This window comes from Carassius carassius, chromosome 12 (genome assembly GCF_963082965.1).
Source record: "Carassius carassius chromosome 12, fCarCar2.1, whole genome shotgun sequence".
Taxonomy (NCBI): Eukaryota; Metazoa; Chordata; class Actinopteri; order Cypriniformes; family Cyprinidae; genus Carassius; species Carassius carassius.
Genome location: NC_081766.1, coordinates 10,392,001 through 10,409,565, shown reverse-complemented (window position 1 = coordinate 10,409,565; position 17,565 = coordinate 10,392,001). Strand labels below are relative to the sequence as shown.

General features: G+C 35.2%; 1 protein-coding gene across 1 annotated transcript; it reads right to left on the bottom strand.

The window, feature by feature from the left end:
* Positions 1-2,355: 2,355 nt before the first annotated feature.
* On the bottom strand, positions 2,356-15,908 carry LOC132154758 (electromotor neuron-associated protein 1-like). Its single transcript, XM_059563425.1, has 5 exons — positions 15,700-15,908; positions 8,472-8,573; positions 6,486-6,568; positions 5,842-5,982; positions 2,356-5,632 (listed from the first exon to the last, which is right to left on the bottom strand). Exons 1-5 carry the CDS (start codon positions 15,845-15,847, stop codon positions 2,507-2,509), a joined length of 3,600 nt encoding a protein of 1,199 aa, XP_059419408.1. The 5' UTR covers positions 15,848-15,908; the 3' UTR covers positions 2,356-2,506.
* Positions 15,909-17,565: the final 1,657 nt, after the last annotated feature.

Below are 17,565 nucleotides of genomic sequence, written 5' to 3'. Positions count from 1 at the left end.
GACATCAGTGGTTCAACCATAATTTTATGAAGCTATGATAATCATTTTTTGTTGAAAAACAAAAAAGTGACTTGATTCAACATTTCTTCTCCCCAAGTTACTATCTACCGCCCTCTACAACACCCTCTTCACCTTGTCAAAAACAGATCTGTGGCCCATATCAGTGCTTGTCTCTAAATGGTTTAAGTGAGTTACTGTTTACCCCAGCCCTCTCCATGGGGCAGGTCGACACAAGACAGGTAAATTGCTGCCTTGGACTCCATGTGTGGCTCGGATGTGGTCTTATTCAAATAGCTAGCTATCTACATAGACACCAGCTGCAAACTCAAACAGCTTGCTGGATGAAACAATTTCAGACTCATACAGCCCATAACAAACTGGCTGCATTTTTTCTTTTCAGTTTTTCTGAGCCGGCATACATGTTCAAAACCTAACCAAATGCAAAAGTGCAAAAAAAAAAGTTAATAATTACACCGATGTTCCTGACTGGTGTCAGAAATCTTCCACTGAAGCATGGGACAATGTCCATGAAGAAGAAGAAGAAGCCTCATGGTAAGAGAGTCAGACTTCCACCCTCAAAATAAGACTGAGCTGAAACCCTTGAGCAAAGCATTGACCCCACCAATCGCTCCCCAGGCGCATGGCTTTCCACTGCTCCGGGTGTGTGTACAAGGTGTGTGTGTACTTGGATGGGTTAAATGCTGATCACAATTTCTTTTTTTTTTTCTTATCTTCATTTCATCATCTGAACTTAAATGGAACATTGGTAAAACAGTTCAGTTTAATTAGCTTGAATTGTTTTCATTGTTAATTTTCAGTTCTGAATTAAATATATTTATATATTTAGATTTTTTCTGTCAACTTTATCTGTATTGGTTGATTATTTTTTCAATAATCATGTCTCAGTGCATTGTGGGATTGTTTTAATTTATCATAATGGCAAGGAATCTGCACAGTATTTACAATGACATTTTAATGTTTTAATTCATATAATTCATATTACATATATGTATACACACTTTCCTCTATGTGAGTGTAGCAATTCATGGATTTTTTAATTATTTTGCGCCCCACAAACATACCAGACATTCTCTTTACAGTGCAGTACAGTAAATGAATAAAGGCCATTATGTCCTACAGCAGTTAGTATTTAACAGAAACTCATTAAGGCATATGGTAGATATCAGAGCCTCTGTACTGCAGTTACAAGTTACTGTATACTTGGTGTCAAGCAGTTGGCACTTCTACCACTTATTACATTTCCAAATGGGATGAATTAAAATATCAGTTAAATGCCACCATATTTCTACAGATTTCATAGTGATATTCTATTATAGTGCAATACATTCATACAATATTTGTGTGACAGTGTGAAGCTGCTGGTCCCCAAACAGTCAAAGGGACTGAGAAATGGCTTAAATGTCATCCTTTAAGAGCAACCCAAAACAAAGGAAATCTCAAAGTATAAAAATAGGTCTGTTTTGTCATGTTTTGTGATCTGATCTGTATGGACAATTGAAATAGAAATATATGTAACATCCTCAATCTAGCCTAAAATGGCACTGCTAATTTGTGTAATTTGTCTGCCTGAATGATTGTTTGTAATGGTCTTCATGCACAGTTAGAATGTGAGATAATGTGATTAGATTTGAACTCTAGGCTATGTTCAAGTTTGCAGTAGTTAATTACGACTATTTTCGCAAAGTGGGAATCTAGTAAATACTCTTCTTAATTATAAACCAGTACAGTTATACTCCTAAAGTAAATACATCTATGGGTGTTGATTTAATACTTGTGATTTTATTGTGTATTTTAGGCCTCAGCCACCTGCTAAGGAATCTTTCACAAACCCAATATATGTAGTTTGCCATATATGCCAAGAGCATGCAAGTGGTAAAACTGTAAATGTGTGACTTTAAGCATAGGATACACATATGGAAAATGGAAAACATGTGTCTTTACTTTTCATCTAGCAGAACTCTACTTTACAAGCAGGGAATGTCTCCTCCTGCATAGCCACAGTGCTGTTGCTACCTAGGACTGTAATTCCAAGTTGACTTTGTTTTTCTTGGGTTTCCTGGTACCACTCGTGCATCACCATTGATTCAAATGTGGGAATCAGGGTCACCTGGAAGATAATACAGACTAAGTATGTAACATTATCCCCCTAAAAATGTAATAGATTTTAAAGCAACTGAATTCTGTTGCACATATCTACTCATACATACCGGCACATCCTCAGGCCATACAGATTTTCCCTCTAATAATGCATCCAGAATGGACCTCATCTGGCCTTCCTTGAGTGTGTCATCCCCACTTATTATGTAACACGATGATCGTAAGCGGCTAAAAAACTCAACATCAACAGTGGAAACTGCATGGCTTGACGGAAGGTAAGCCAGATCCAAGTATACAGATGTGCCAACCTTGCTACCTGTTGATGAATCAAGACACAAGTAAGTGTCAAATAAATATGTACTTGCATACAACAATGAACAATGTAAAATCAGTTCAAACCTGCTGTTGCGGATCTTTTAGAAGTGTAGCCTGTGCTACGACTTGCCATTATGTCTCCTGCTGAACTACTTCTCGAGCCAATAACAGAAGTGCCCTGACTTCCAGCTCTGGTTTTCGTGCCTTTTGTTGAAACACTAGATGTTAACCTCTGCATAACTCCTGCTGCTTTTCTGCCTTTTGTTGCACCAGGCTTTACATCACTAACACGATCAGGCATACAAGCATCAGGCTGAGGCGGAAGTGGAGGTAAGTCTTTCACAGGTGCAGGTGGGGGATCCTTTGGTAAAGAATGATTTCCTCTGTAAGAATTGAAATCATCGTTTAGGTTCTGTGTTTGCAGGTGGACTCCACCTTCTTCATCAGAATCCAGAAGTCCGTCAGCTGTAATGGATGGGCAAACCTCTACACCCAGATGTGAGTCTGTTGCCATTGGGAAATGGTCAGTGCTAGAAGTGAGAGGGGTCTCCTGAACTGGATGAGTGGTCTTGTTACCTGAACATGAAGGGGGAAGGGACTTAGCTGAATCTTGGGAGTGGTCACTATCATCAGAAAGCTTCAATGGACAGGTGTTAATAAAATCTCGTGAGAGTGGATCCTCTTGATCAACAACCAGTTTGAAATGTTTAAACTCACATGGAGAAACCAAGCAGAGGTCAACATTATGGGTAGTATCAAGCAATAGACCATGAAGTCCAGACGGACACCCTTCTGGGCAATCGTGAGGTGCCCTCTGGGTGTGAGGCTTCTTTAAAGACAAAGATATCCCTACTTTAAAATCAGAAATGACATGGTGTCCATTGGAATAGGATGTTTCGTCTTCATTGGTGGACTCACTTACCGTTGGCAGCATTTGTTCAAAAGACATTGAAAATGACTCATCAACCTCAGTGGACTGCGGTGAACTTACTTCCGCAGGCATTGAGTGAGTGGTGGTAACAGTGGGAGATATATCAGGCATTATATCCTTTAAAGAGCTAAGAGACAGGAAGCTAGAATGCTTCTCTTTGGAGGAAGTTGAGATGCTCTCTTGGTCACTTTCAGGGCATCCGGACTCTGAAAACTTTGATAATCCCATTTGCTGGTTCTCTGAACTAAGACATATCTTAACCCCAAAACTACTATGATCTTTTGAGGCCCAGGTCTCTTCAGGTGACAAGTGATAAGGAGTATGACCAGCACTATTTGGACCTGATCTAGGAGATGCTAGTTCTAATGTTTTTTCATCAGGACTGACACAAACTTCCTCATGCCCAATTAAAATATTTTCTTTCAAATACCCATCGAGCAAAGTATTTTCAGTTGGAGTGAGGTCTAGATTCACATAGCGCTCATTTTTTATCTTGACAGATGGTCTTGCAGATGCTGCAGCCTTGCTAGGGTTTGCTATGCTGCTACACTGAGACTGCACACTAATCGTCAAGACATTTTTCAGGTTCCCAGAGTCAACAGTTTGCCTCTTCACAAGTAATTCATGTTGCTCTTGATCCATTTCCAGAAATTCTGCTGTCATATCTTCTGGTGAAGGCATTATGGAGCGATTTACATCTTCAGAGTCTGTTGACAACTTCTGGTTTTGCTGCTCCTTGTTAGTTTTGAAGTTTTGGGCTTTGTCTTCAGCCTTTTTGTTCAATTTAGCTTCAATTTTTACATTACCAGGTTTGTTTGAGTTCAGTAATCCAGTGAAGGTTTTCTTGATATCTTTCCCAAAAGGCTTTCTCTCTTCAGTTTTGCTATCTAAATTTGGTCTTCTCATCGAAGAATCCTTGCTACCTGATATTTTTCTCTGTCCATTTTCTAGTTTCTTTGAGTCTGATATGTTTGTTTTTTTATTACTCCTGTCCTTAAAAGACTCCTTTCTTGTAACTAGTCTTGAGGGTTTATGTTTCACATTGCTTTCTACAGATTTCAATTTTTCTTCACTTCTTGGATCATTCCCATTTATGCCTTTGGTTTTGTCTTTTAGTTCTAGATCTCCACAAAGAGCTCTGTCCTTTGAGGCACCATTGCTTGGTCTGGATTCTTTTTTCCCAGATTTGGGACTATCCTGACTCTCTGCAACTTTTGGATTCTTTTCTGATTTAGATGTTTCAAAATCTTTGGAGCACACTACAGGCCGCTTGAGAAACTCTAGATACCTCAGTCTCTCTAGACCATCCATTATCTTTCCTTGTGGTGTAGAGCCAGGGAAGAGAACTCTAATGATTTTCTCCACTGGGTTAGCAGGATGCCAAACAAGCAAAGCACATATAGAGACCAAAGAGGTTAGGTGGTCATCTAAACTCTTGGATTTAGAATTATTATCTGGCCAGCTATTCATGAAAAACTCTACTTCTTTGCTACATTTGACTGGATTAAGGATGTACAGTTCAAGACATCCCACTCCCATTTTCTGGAACAGGATTACTGGTTCTATGGAGCCACTTGAATTGCGTAAAAGTGGTTCTGGTGAGATCTTTAGTTTTTCCAAATGCTGTAAAATAAGTGCTGCTAGATCACTGCTTTGTAGTACATTAGGATTACCCTGAAGTTTTTTAAGTCTATTTGGGGCATTGAGGAAAACCACACCAAGCTCTGGAGAGATTAGATTCTTCACCCATTGCTCCTTTTCCTGTAAGACAGTTTTATTTTCCTCAAGCTCTGCAACCTTCCTCTCTAACAGGCTGTTAACTCCCGTTAGGTTGTCTGTTCCAACATGTGTAAGCAACACTGAGTCAACACGGTCCAAATGCCTGATGAGCTTCCAGAAGCAAGAGCGTGGATCTGCTCCACCATTGACCAAAACATTGAAGCCATTGACAGCAAAAAAAGCACAGTCGCCTCTCCCTCCTGGAAAGGCATAACAGCACGGACGGCACAGCTTGAGAAATCCCACTGTGCCAGGAGGCTCTAAGAGGTCAAATGGAGACTGTGGCTCGGAGGACTCAAAGAGGTGGTCTGTGAACTCCTGAAGGCCCCCCATTTTGGGTAGTACCATTAAAGGATTCACCTTAATGTCAATAATGTCATGTATGTTGTGCTTCCCTAGCACTGAGTTTTTCCATTTTCCAGTTTTAGGGCAGCTTAATGTAAGGTTTGCTTTGCCATGTATGCTAACAGAATTTAACAGAGCTTGAATCTGTTGGATATGTAAAGAAAAAAAGGCATGAATTCAAACATATGTGAAAACAGCTATTATATTACTGCACAACAGAATAATTTGTAATCCTCAGAAAAGTCATATTATGATATATACAAAGATGGATAGTTTTTCAAATCCATAGCTTATGTGGAGACAGTTAAAAGGACATTTAAAACATAAGCATACACATTTACAGTACGACAAACCTCTTCATCTGAAAAGATCTGGGTGAAATCATTTGGAGTGAACTGCCCCGTGTGCAGGACCAGATCCCCGGAGTCCTCAAGAGACTGTCCGGTGAGCACCAGCAGTTTGTGTCGAGGTATGGATGATATCAAGCTGTGGACCTTAATTAAAAATATATTCTTAAATTTCAAAAATATTTAAATCTATATTTAACTATTTTAGAAATTATTTCAATTAATTCAATTAATTTCAATTAATTCAATTTCAATCTGTCACTACTGTAAAAATGTGCTTCTACAAAGTATTACAAAATTTAGACAAAAAGACTTGAAAGTGTATGAAAACAACAAATGTGCAGATAACATATGTGCATACAGTACACACACGCACCCATCCACACATACTTTATTTATATTTATGTATATCTATATATTTTTGTTACAAATGTTTATGTTTATTAAATTAGAGATTTTTTAATCATTCATTTTCAAATATTACTCTGGGTTTAATCAATTTATGGCTATGGTGTTTAATATTGCTGAGGCACTGTATAATTTTAGCCTTAATATGTAATGTAATTTGACCCTTGTCATTAATTGATTCTCATGTAATACAAACAATTGGAATTGAGGAAGAAAAGAGGAGATGCCTTTTAGTCACACACCTCAGAGTGGAGAAACCCTTCAGATGGATTTACTACCACTTTAATGTCCAGTACATCTGAACTGAAATGAAATGTCTTCTGACCTATGATGGGATTGTTGGGAGACAGACAAAATAAAAAAAGGGAATTAATCAGAATAAGTACTCAAATATGCCATGCATATGTGGATTTTCTCAATAGCATACCTTAATGCATTATTATCTACTTATCTTAAAAAAGGAATGCACAAAAAGTCAAAGCAAACTGCATTAAATTTTAAAGTGGAAAAAAACATGCATTATTCTACCATGTAAGAACTTGAATATTTGGACATGCTGTAATCTTTTTAATCATGAGCCAAACTTCAGTCTTTTGATACTGACAGTCAATTCTCAACCAGAGTAATACAAATTTAAAGTGTTTTCCATGAGTATTAGAGCTTCAAAAGTCTATCTATAGTTTGTCAGCAAAATTACTTTCAAAACTACTGCAACAGAATGTTCCGCTGCTGTTTTTCCAACAGCAGCCAAAGAATAAACAATTGGTAGAAAGTACTTTCCTCCCGTCTTTCTGCTGTGTCTACTGAAATAGCAGATTAGCCAACCTACAACTTTTACTTTGTGCAATTTAGACAGTTCTCATTACACAATATACAGTGGGCACAGAAAATAATCCCCCCTCCCCCTAACTGTTTGTGGACTGCAGTCTTCAATTCATTCCACAGATTTTCAATGAGGTTTATGTCTGGGCTCAATCTTGACTGAATGTGGCCTTTCTTGAGGAGTGGCTTTTTTTCTTGCAACCTTCCCATACAAGCCACGTTTGTGGAGAATTTGTGATATTGTTGTTACATTCAAACAATGACCCATCTTTGTCATAAATTCCTGGTAGCCTCTCTGACCAGTTTCGTCCTGGCTTTTTCATCCAGTTTAAAGAGAAGTCCTTATTCATAGAGGGTCTTTGTTTTACCAAATACCTTCTACTTCTTAATAATAGACTTCACTGTGCTTCTAGGCATTGATAAAGCCTTTGAATCCATCTCCTTACTTGTGCCTTACCACAACTTTATCCCAGAGATTGACTGGTGCCACTAGTGATTGTTTGCTTTAGTTGCCCTACCAAGTACTGAAATGCTCCAGGAAAGCTCTTTTCATGCTGAGTTAATCAAAATGACCACAGTTGAAAGTCAAATGGCTTTGTGTGCCATTGAGAAGGTGATTAGCTACAACTGATTGAGTTTACAAGCCATTTTTAGGAGGGCGTGATCCATTTTCCAACTCTGTGTTTCTTTTTTTTTCTGACATGTTGGTGTTATATCTTTCACTTGGATGTTATAAGTTGCACTGAGTAAATACAGCTGGTTAAAACAAAAACTTTGTCCGTCTTCATCTCAGGATGCAAAGCAACAAAATGTGCTTATTTTAAAGGGGTGATTCTTTTCTATACCCACTGTAAATATTAACATGATAATAAATGAATGATTTCGTCCCAGTAAAGCAAAGAGAGCATACTTCTGCATTTTTACATCAGAGTGGCTGTAATTAACAGATATTTATTGAATTTCTACATGTAAACTAAGCAAGGAACAGATATACATCCTCAGTGGACACTGGAATTTCCATGTGTTTATGGTAATCAGCATATTCTGAATAATCTAATTCATTCATGCTTTTCTGCTATTCTTGTGTTTGCATGACCCATATTTCTTTTAATAAGGGAATGTGCCAGTTGTTATTTTTAGATGTCTAGAAACTGAAATATTGGCTTAATATGACCATATTCCATTATTTACTGGAATAATGTTGTGCATGTCTGATACTGTATATGGAGCTGTGCTGGGGTGAACTTCACAGTTGCTTCTTTGTTAATTCATAAGATTGCTTCCCACACATATATCATGTGCTTCAAATGTGCACCAAAAGATTGCCCAGTGTTCTTTAAAAGTGTAGCCTACTGTACTTTAAGTACCCAGCTTTCACTACCAATCCAAAAGAAGGCAACCCTTACCTCTTATGTCTTTGGATTGATAAGAAGATTTGTGAGAAACGAATAGCTTCAGCTGCTCATCCAAATTGCACACTGTCAGGTCCACATCCCATGCACGAACACCTGTGTTAAAGCGATTAAAATATATGTAAAATATAATATAAACTCAAAACTCAGTATATTAAAACATGTGCTAATGTATTTTTTTCAACTTACTGTACTGGATTTATTATTAAAAACAATAAACGCTGATTTGAGAGAAAGCAGGCTAATCCCCCCAGAGCAAAAGCACTGCAGTCAGCATGTAACTGAAACATCATGTGAGACACAATGTGGCTTTCAGAGATAAATGAGATGGCTGGATGACTGGCCCTCAAAAAAGCAGTTTTGTGGCACTGGTCTTCTGTATTTATAAAATATAAAAGCCTCTGACAACATGTTCTCATCTGTTATAACCAAAAAAAGAAGCCGACTCATCACTGCTAGGACTGAAATAAGAAAACATCTAACAATGTTGGCATAAATAGCAAAAAACAAATCAGTTAAATTTCCTGATATGGATAGAAAGGAACTGGTGGACTGGCGATAAACTAAATTGTAATATTAATAGTCTAAGTAAAATTTAAATCCTGACAAATTACTCCTGTGTCAGGCTAAACCTAAATGAAAGAGTTTTTTCCCTCCATATTTACTTCCATTTCATTTTACTATGAACTGTTTGTTAATCATCTCTCTTTGTAGACAAATTTCCATTTTTGCCTTATCACTTCCATGGAGGCTATTTGATTGCCAACACAGCTGTCAATATGAGGCCATCCTTAAAAATATTTTGGTTTGCAGTAACAGTATTTTTTTTTTTCAAGTTTCAATGTAAAAAAAAAAGAAAATGTTTGTGATGGTGATGACGTCGGTATGAATTTAAACAAATTAGCATATCGTGACGTCACTGACTGGGTCTTCAACCCGTGCCTTCGGGCGCATCATTGCAAACCTCATTTTGATGCAGGCTATATAGACCACAAATAAATTTAAATCTTTGTCAAAAACATGTTTAGGCTATTGCATGAATTTTAGGTGAGAAAAAAAAATGAGGTACTGTTTTACTTACATCCACCGCTACATATCAATGCAACCTACAAATGAGAGAACGTTTACTTTGCTTTCTTGGGTTGTCACTTTTGTGAAAAAAATCCTGTTTGATTTGAGTGACGAGTGTTCATTGAATCGATTGTAAAATCGATTTTGCATGTCTAAAGTTTTATACGGCAAATAACACCAAATATAGGTAAATCCACGGACAACTGGCAGGAGGAATGTAAAGATTCAATCTATTTGTAAAGACCAATATTTCTGATGATTTATTGGCGTGAAGTTACGTGCAAAATGACAAACAGGAGTGCAACATTTTCGAAAAACAATAAGCAGAGTGGACTGCCATAATGCAAAACATTTACTGCAGGCTTCAACATGGCTGTGTTTACGATTAAATTTCAACAACAACAAAAAAAATTGCATAGGCGATTTTCTTAGGCTATCAAAAAAAATATTTTTTCGAATATTCGTCGAATTTAAAATAAAAATCCACATTCGAATGCGCATATGAATTTTAGGTGTGCATTAAGGAAGCTGCCTTATGAGCCCCGGTACGTGTTCCATTCCATCTCGCCGCGCGCACAGCTGTGTCTACACAACTTTCAAAGGCTGACGAGCTCGACACGCAATATCTGCTTTCTCATCTTTCACCTCGTGTACGCGCACGAGATGCGATGACAATATATGTGTCATTGCATTATAAGGTTATGTTAGCCTATCCAGTTGAAGCCACTTAAAAAAAAATAATAATAATAAATGTGGAGAAGATCTTGTTTACATCAAAACTGAAACCAAGCCGTTCACACAGAACGCATATTTCGCGCATCTCATGTTTTTAAATGAAAAAATGTATCCTGTGTGACTGGTTTTCCGCCCTTTTTAGTTATTAAACAATGCATGCATACATGATGCTGTTTTGTTTATAGTTCTTTAAGCAACTTAATTAATAATAATTGGTTCATAAACATTATTTTAAATATTATGTTTTTTTCACAGTCATGTATTCGGTAACACTTTAGAATACTGTTTCTTACTTACTACATAACTAATAAGGAATTATTGAAGAACTAACAGGTGATTATTCATTAACACTTAACTCACTACTGTTAACTACTAAGGAAGATGTGTTAATTAATCAGTATGTAATATAGTTTTATGATTATCTTAAGTAACAGTTAGCTAATCAATAACTAATGTATTCTGTCATACCTCCTTAAGAACTACTATTAATTATCTACTAGTTAGGGTTCAAGAAAAATAACTATGAAGTAACTACTAATGAACAGTTTTACACAATTACATTGAATTGTGACCCTTTCATATAAAATTTATTAGCAATATTATTAGTAGTATGAAAATGCAATATTAATAAATGCAATACATTTTATAGAGGTTTTGCCTATGTAGTAAATTGTTTTGTGAGTGTGTTTTGTAAGAACTCAGCTTCCGACAGGAACCACACCACGACTCCAGTGCCTTGCGATAATTACCTTAGTTTTTATATTTTATATACAGTACTGTATGTGTGCCCTCCTCAGCATATACCACATTACCATTAATTCAATTTCTGTATGTAAGGCAAAGCCTGAGGAAAAGTGAAAATATAAGTATCCAATTTGTAATTAATAAAGAATTATAAAATAATTCTGCAGGACTTATTTTGAACCTGAAACATTAGGCCTATTCTAAAGTGAAAATATTGGGAACCCATTAATAATTAATAAAGAATTATCAGATAATTCCTGAAGAATTACTTAGAATCTATAACAGTATTCTAAAGTGAAAACATAGGGAACCCATTAGTAATTAATAATTAATTATCAAATAATTCTGAAGGACTTATTTTGAACCTGAAACATTAGGCCTATTCTAAAGTGAAAATGTTGAGAACCCATTAGTAATTAATAAAGAATTATTCAGCTGCAACGTGATCTCATGAGAATACGTGTGTATTTTTATGTTAAATGTGGTTCTACCACAGGTACATTACTTACGTTTTCATGCACATAAAAATGTACAACTTTGACGTATTTATAGCAGTAAAACGTAAAAATACTTACGTGTTAGCAGCTAAAAAGCTTAAATAATCTAACGTAAAGTGTGAATGTATATAAATTCACATGTATTAATATTAAAATCGTGGCCTTAATGATTTAAATCTGTTGTATTTGTCATATCAATACATGTTTTTAGTGAATTTATTGAAAGCAGTTTACTCATCTACTTAATAGGAAATAACATTTCTGTGCATGCTGCAAACTCGTTTCGGGGATTACATAATGTTAAACGAGACTACACTTTGAAACCTTAAAATGAATACAATTTATGTAATTGTTTAACCATTTTGTAATATTTTGCTGTGCGATTTTCTCCTATCCAATGACTGGCATTACAACCATAGATACACAAAAGCACAGCATAAAATTACAAATCACATCCATTTTATTTGTTTGCTGTACTCCATATCTCTAGAATCCAGATGTTTGCAAGGAACATATCCAAATTCAGCCCTTTATCAATCGATCTTCATCTTCATTCTCAGCAACAGCGACCGTCACAGTCAAAGCCCGCGCTTGTTATGATATGATTATGATTCGAATTTGAAAATAGCGCCAGTGCGCCACCCTCGAGAAACGTTACGACATGGTTTACGGCACTGATATCGAACTCTCATTGGTTCTCACCTTATTCGTCACAGATTGCGACATGCTGTGTTTCAGTTGATAGACATTTGAAATCAGTACTGCTACTGCGCCAGTGCGCCTTCACAGAGAGAAGATTCATAATTTCACGGATTAATAAATTAAATTCTGCTCTGCACCTTATAAAAACTATTACCTTCAGAGAGGACTGCGACTGGAACTCATTATCATTTGAACTACTTTTGGTACCACTGTTAATATTTTCGCAAAGAATAAATGATTAATGTTACATTTGTTTGTCTGTTATTTGTTTATTTATAACAGTAACGTTATGTAGTTTTAAGAAATGGTTATGGGTAGGTTTAGCGGTAGGTGTAGGATTAACTTTAGTGGCTCAAAATAACATTTTAATGTTATATTTTTACTAAAATTGTGTTTTATTATGTTGTATTCTTTTAACATTCTGTATAAAATGGGTAGGTTTAGGTTCGGGTGGGGTTTAGGGATCTTACATTTATAAAAAAAATTATAAAAAGGGAAAAAAAATAAAATAAATAATAATAATAATCCGATACGCATTGAAAAGCAGCTTAATGAGCTTCTATGGATAACTGACTGGTCAGAGAAAACGTTCTATCTGTACGTATTTGAGGTTGTTTTTACGTAAATTTAGTTACGTATCGAACCTCTAATTACGTCCAGATAATACGTTAACGACACTGTAAATACGTAAAGGCACATACGTATTGGACAGTTTTAATTTACGTCTAAATGTGTACGTTTTGATTGTGAGATCAGGCTGAATTATTAGATAATTCTTCAAGAATTACTTAGAATCTGAAACAGTATTCTAAAGTGAAAACATAGGGAACCCATTAGTAATTAATAAAGAATTATCAAATAATTCCTGAAGAATTACTTAGAATCTGAAACAGTATTCTAAAGTGAAAACATAGGGAACCCATTAGTAATTAATAAAGAATTATCACATAATTTTGCAGGACTTACAGAATTCTAAAGTGAACCTATTAGTAAATAATAATAAACTACATCATTTTGACTAAGAACAACCTATAAAAGTAATCATAAACTTTTTAAAATACTCTCATCTGTTTATTTCAGATGAGAACATTTCTTAATACAGCATATTTTATTCCATTTTAACATGTATACTGCCCACATTTGAACTAATTTAACAAACATTTCATAATCAAAAGTTAAACATTTAGAAGCAAACAAAATCCATATTTCATATCCATTATAGGCTAATAAGTGGGCTGTAACAAAGTTGCTACTGTAGTAGTACTTTGTACTTGTCCTTTTACTCAAGTAATTTTGGAAATGAATAGACCTACTTATAATTTTACTGGCGTAATATTTTATTGGGGTATCTGTACTTTTACTCAAGTACTTGATTTGTGGGACACAGCCTGATTATTACAGTGTTTTTCTTTGCGTATAACTGTTCATTAGTAGTTACTTCATAGTTATTTTTCTTCAACACTAACTAGTAGATTATTAATAGTAGTTCTTCAGGAGGTATGACAGAATATATTAGTTACTGATTAGCTAACTGTTACTTAACACAATCATAAAATTCTATTACATACTGATTAGTTAACACATCTTTCTTAGTAGTTAACAGTAGTGAGTTAAGTGTTAATGAATAATCACCTGTTAGTTCTTCAATAATTCCTTATTAGTTATGTAGTAAGTAAGAAACAGTATTCTAAAGTGTTACCATGTATTCTAATGCTTTGAATAAACATGCAGTAATATTTTGCTCGATGCGCTATCTTGAGCCTCAGAAGAGAAGCAAAAAGCTTTTTTTATTCACCCTAACTAAAATTATGCATTTAAAATTCGAATACAATTCGAATTTTGATCATATTAAAGTAAAAATTCGAATTTAGTTTTTTCAGCTATTTTGACAGCCCTAGGCGATTCAAGCCCGAAACTGTATGATACTGAATACCGGCTGAATTCACATTTCTGTTGTAAAAAGAGAAACATTGTGCAGAAGTATTATTTGCTGTTATGCGTGTTTGTCTGAAGCTGCAGTTGCTGTGTGACGCCTGTTCAAAAAAAAAAAAAATACCTGGACGCGCTCCGAGAAAAGGTCGTTAAAATTATTTTCTTATTTTCGTTTTCGAAACTTGTGTTGGTTGATTCGTGCTTGATTCGTGCAATAGATTTTCGAACATAAAGTGACAGTCTACACGGTCACGGTTTTAGACTAGAGAGGAGAAGGGATGGGAAAAGATCTGGGCACAGTTGAAAGCGGTTTCGAGCTGTTTTAATGAATTTTTTTAGATGTATTATGGTGCCCGAACCCGTATGACTTTGAACAGTGACCGCGAACATTTAGTTTACTGCAGCCGCAGCCATCATTACCAAGCGCGAACCGTTCTGACAGTGAGTGAGAGTATGAGACGAAGCGAACGCACAGGCCACAGTGTGACATCCGTGTAAACACAGATGACGTCAAGGGTTTTTTTTTAATTAAAGAAGATAGCCTTCATTTGTATGTAGGCCAAGGCAATTTATATATTTAGCTACAATCCTTACTTAAATATAATTAATAGTATTTTATTGCGTTTGTATTAGTTGTTTGAAAAGTAAAAAAAATAATTGGTCGGTCTTAACGCACATTTACAATCGGCAAGTCGGTCGGACTAAAGGCAAAAAAAAAAAAAAAATTGAGTCGGTGCTAAATTGACAGGGTCGGTCGGGTTACGGCAAACAAGAATATTTTTAAGGATGGCCTGACATGTCGTTAAAGCCTTCTATGGTCACATCAAAATGGTACCAAAAAAAACTTTTCTCTAACTGTTATTGAAATGTGGAAGACTGTATTGTTGGAAAATCCATCTTAAGCTGGTAGCTGTGTTTTGTAGCATGTAGCTGGTTTTTAGCTAGTCTAAGATGATTATTATTTGTCTTAGCTTAGACCAGCTATTTTAAAGTAGAGTCCTCGTCAGGCTAATGGCCATTAAAAGATACATGCAAGCAAAAACCGATCATTGAAGTGGGTGCAAACGTCCAGATCCGAGTCTAAACTGTTGGGCAGGAAGAACACATAATGACTTAAATGACACATTCGTTTTTATAGCTATCATATACTGAACATGTAAAGCAAATGTAGTTAAGCATACAAGAAAACTGATCTGCTGCTATAATACTGCAGTGTAGGGAACAGCTGTAGGCTAAGAATATTTTAACAGAATAAACATGGTTTAAACATTGTTTAAATGCTAATACATCTCCATGTATTGCTGAACGCGAGAGAAACTGTCTGGCGCAGTAAGTTACACATTGTGTGATTGTGCTTCAGCCATCTCAATTCACCAAGCAACCAGTAAATCTTGAAATCAAAAGAATGAAATCTCCAGAATTCACGCAACCTGTTCTACAACATACAGATTCTAGATATAATGTTAATTTCCTTACGTAATATTATAAAAGCATTGATTAACGTTGCCATTATTTAATTATTTAATGTAAAACAGCATTACCTCGTTCAATCTCCACCACAATATAGTCCAGTAAATGCGGTCTATAGAGCGCACCGATGACAATCAACATTGAGTATTTGTCATTTCTGAATCCAGGATGGGCTGTCAGGTCCTCCGATTCCATCACTGCTCTTAGACCCGACGCCATGTTGGAAAGTTATTCTTATGATGTAATACACAAACAATCAAGCATTTTTGAAGGAACAAGCGGATAACTTGAATGGAACTGCAGCTGAATGGAAGTGTATTTTAGTTACTTTTCTTTTTGTATTATTTCATTCATTTTATTTATAAATTCCCTAAATACTAATTTACTTAATTCTACAACATTCTTTAAAAATAACTTTTTTCTTATAAAAATGTGTCCATAAATCTTGCGTCAACTCTGTTACCATGCCATATGTTGCCTTTAAATTAGTAGAATTATCTCCCACAACTATGTAAGATACAGGAAATGATGAGACTTTCCCACACTGATAAGATCTGAAGCACTAAAAAGTCTGTGTGTTCTCTCTGAGAAAATATTTTAATCTAAAAAGTTCTTATACCAAGAGTTATATGAAGAATGTCAACGCTGTTACCAAAATATCAAAAGGAAAACAACATTTATTAATGATCACAAACTGGGTTATTTAAAGGAATTTTATTCATGATTTCAGCATGTGCTCTTAGCATTTATGCTAGCAAGTGGAATATTTTTGGCAAAAATTAAATAAAATTGTCAATTCTGTTACCGTCAAATTCTGTTACCAAGGTCGAGAAACAATGCTGACAATAGTGTAGCATAACTGACAGTCCACCAGATAATTCTGTCAATTCTGTTACTTTAAAATCCTATTACTTAAAGAGTCAACTCTGTTTATGAACAATTTTTACAAATAACTAATAAATAATTGTTGTTTAAAATTATTAATGAGATATGATGCACCCTTATAATATTTCAACAACATTTTTCTTTTTTTTACTGGATATTGTACATAATACAGTACATTTTCAGATGAAAAATATTTGCTCCAAGTGGACAATTCTGTGGAGACATTTTTGTCATTTTTAAGGTATGCATTGGTGAAATATTATCTGTTTGTCTAATGATACAAGAAGGATTTTTCCTTTTATGATTTATTGTTATTTCTACACATTGCCTAATTTGTCCGTAACAGAGTTGACAGTACCATAAAGATATCAGATTTTTCATTAAAAGTAAAAAAAAAAAAAAAAAAAGGAGGTACCTTGTGTTTGGCAAGCACTGAATTATTAAAATGTAATATGTTTTCAATAAGCTACTGAAAATCATTTCTGTTAGTGAACACAATTTGTTTTTTTTACTTTATGAAATGCCAATTGTATCCCCAATTATAGAATCACCCACATACATATATATATCCACTCAATCAAGTTCTGTAGCCTATACTTTAAATAAAGTAAGCAAAACAAGTAAACCATAGTTCATGACTTTATTTTGAACTTCCATTCATTTTACACAACAGTAATATGAAAAAACTCAATTATAATACTACAATGTCTGAAGTAAAAGGCAAAATAGCATCAGGACAAATTGTAGATTTTTCTCCCAGATATCCTTTGTCTCATTTAAGGCATTTCAAAATAAAAAAGTGGCATGATGTTCCTTGTGGACAGCCGCATAACTTGCCAACTCTTGTACCTTTACGTACTGCACACTCCTCACCTGCATCACACTTCAGATAAAAATAATTATGTGAGTAATGAAATGGTCAGTGTAATGAGAGAACAGATATTGCAGTGCATGATGTCATGGCAGGGTAGCCTACAACGGAGTATCTATGCAAAATTTCAGCATAATGTTAACAAATTTGTTTTTATTAATTTAACTATCACAATACATAC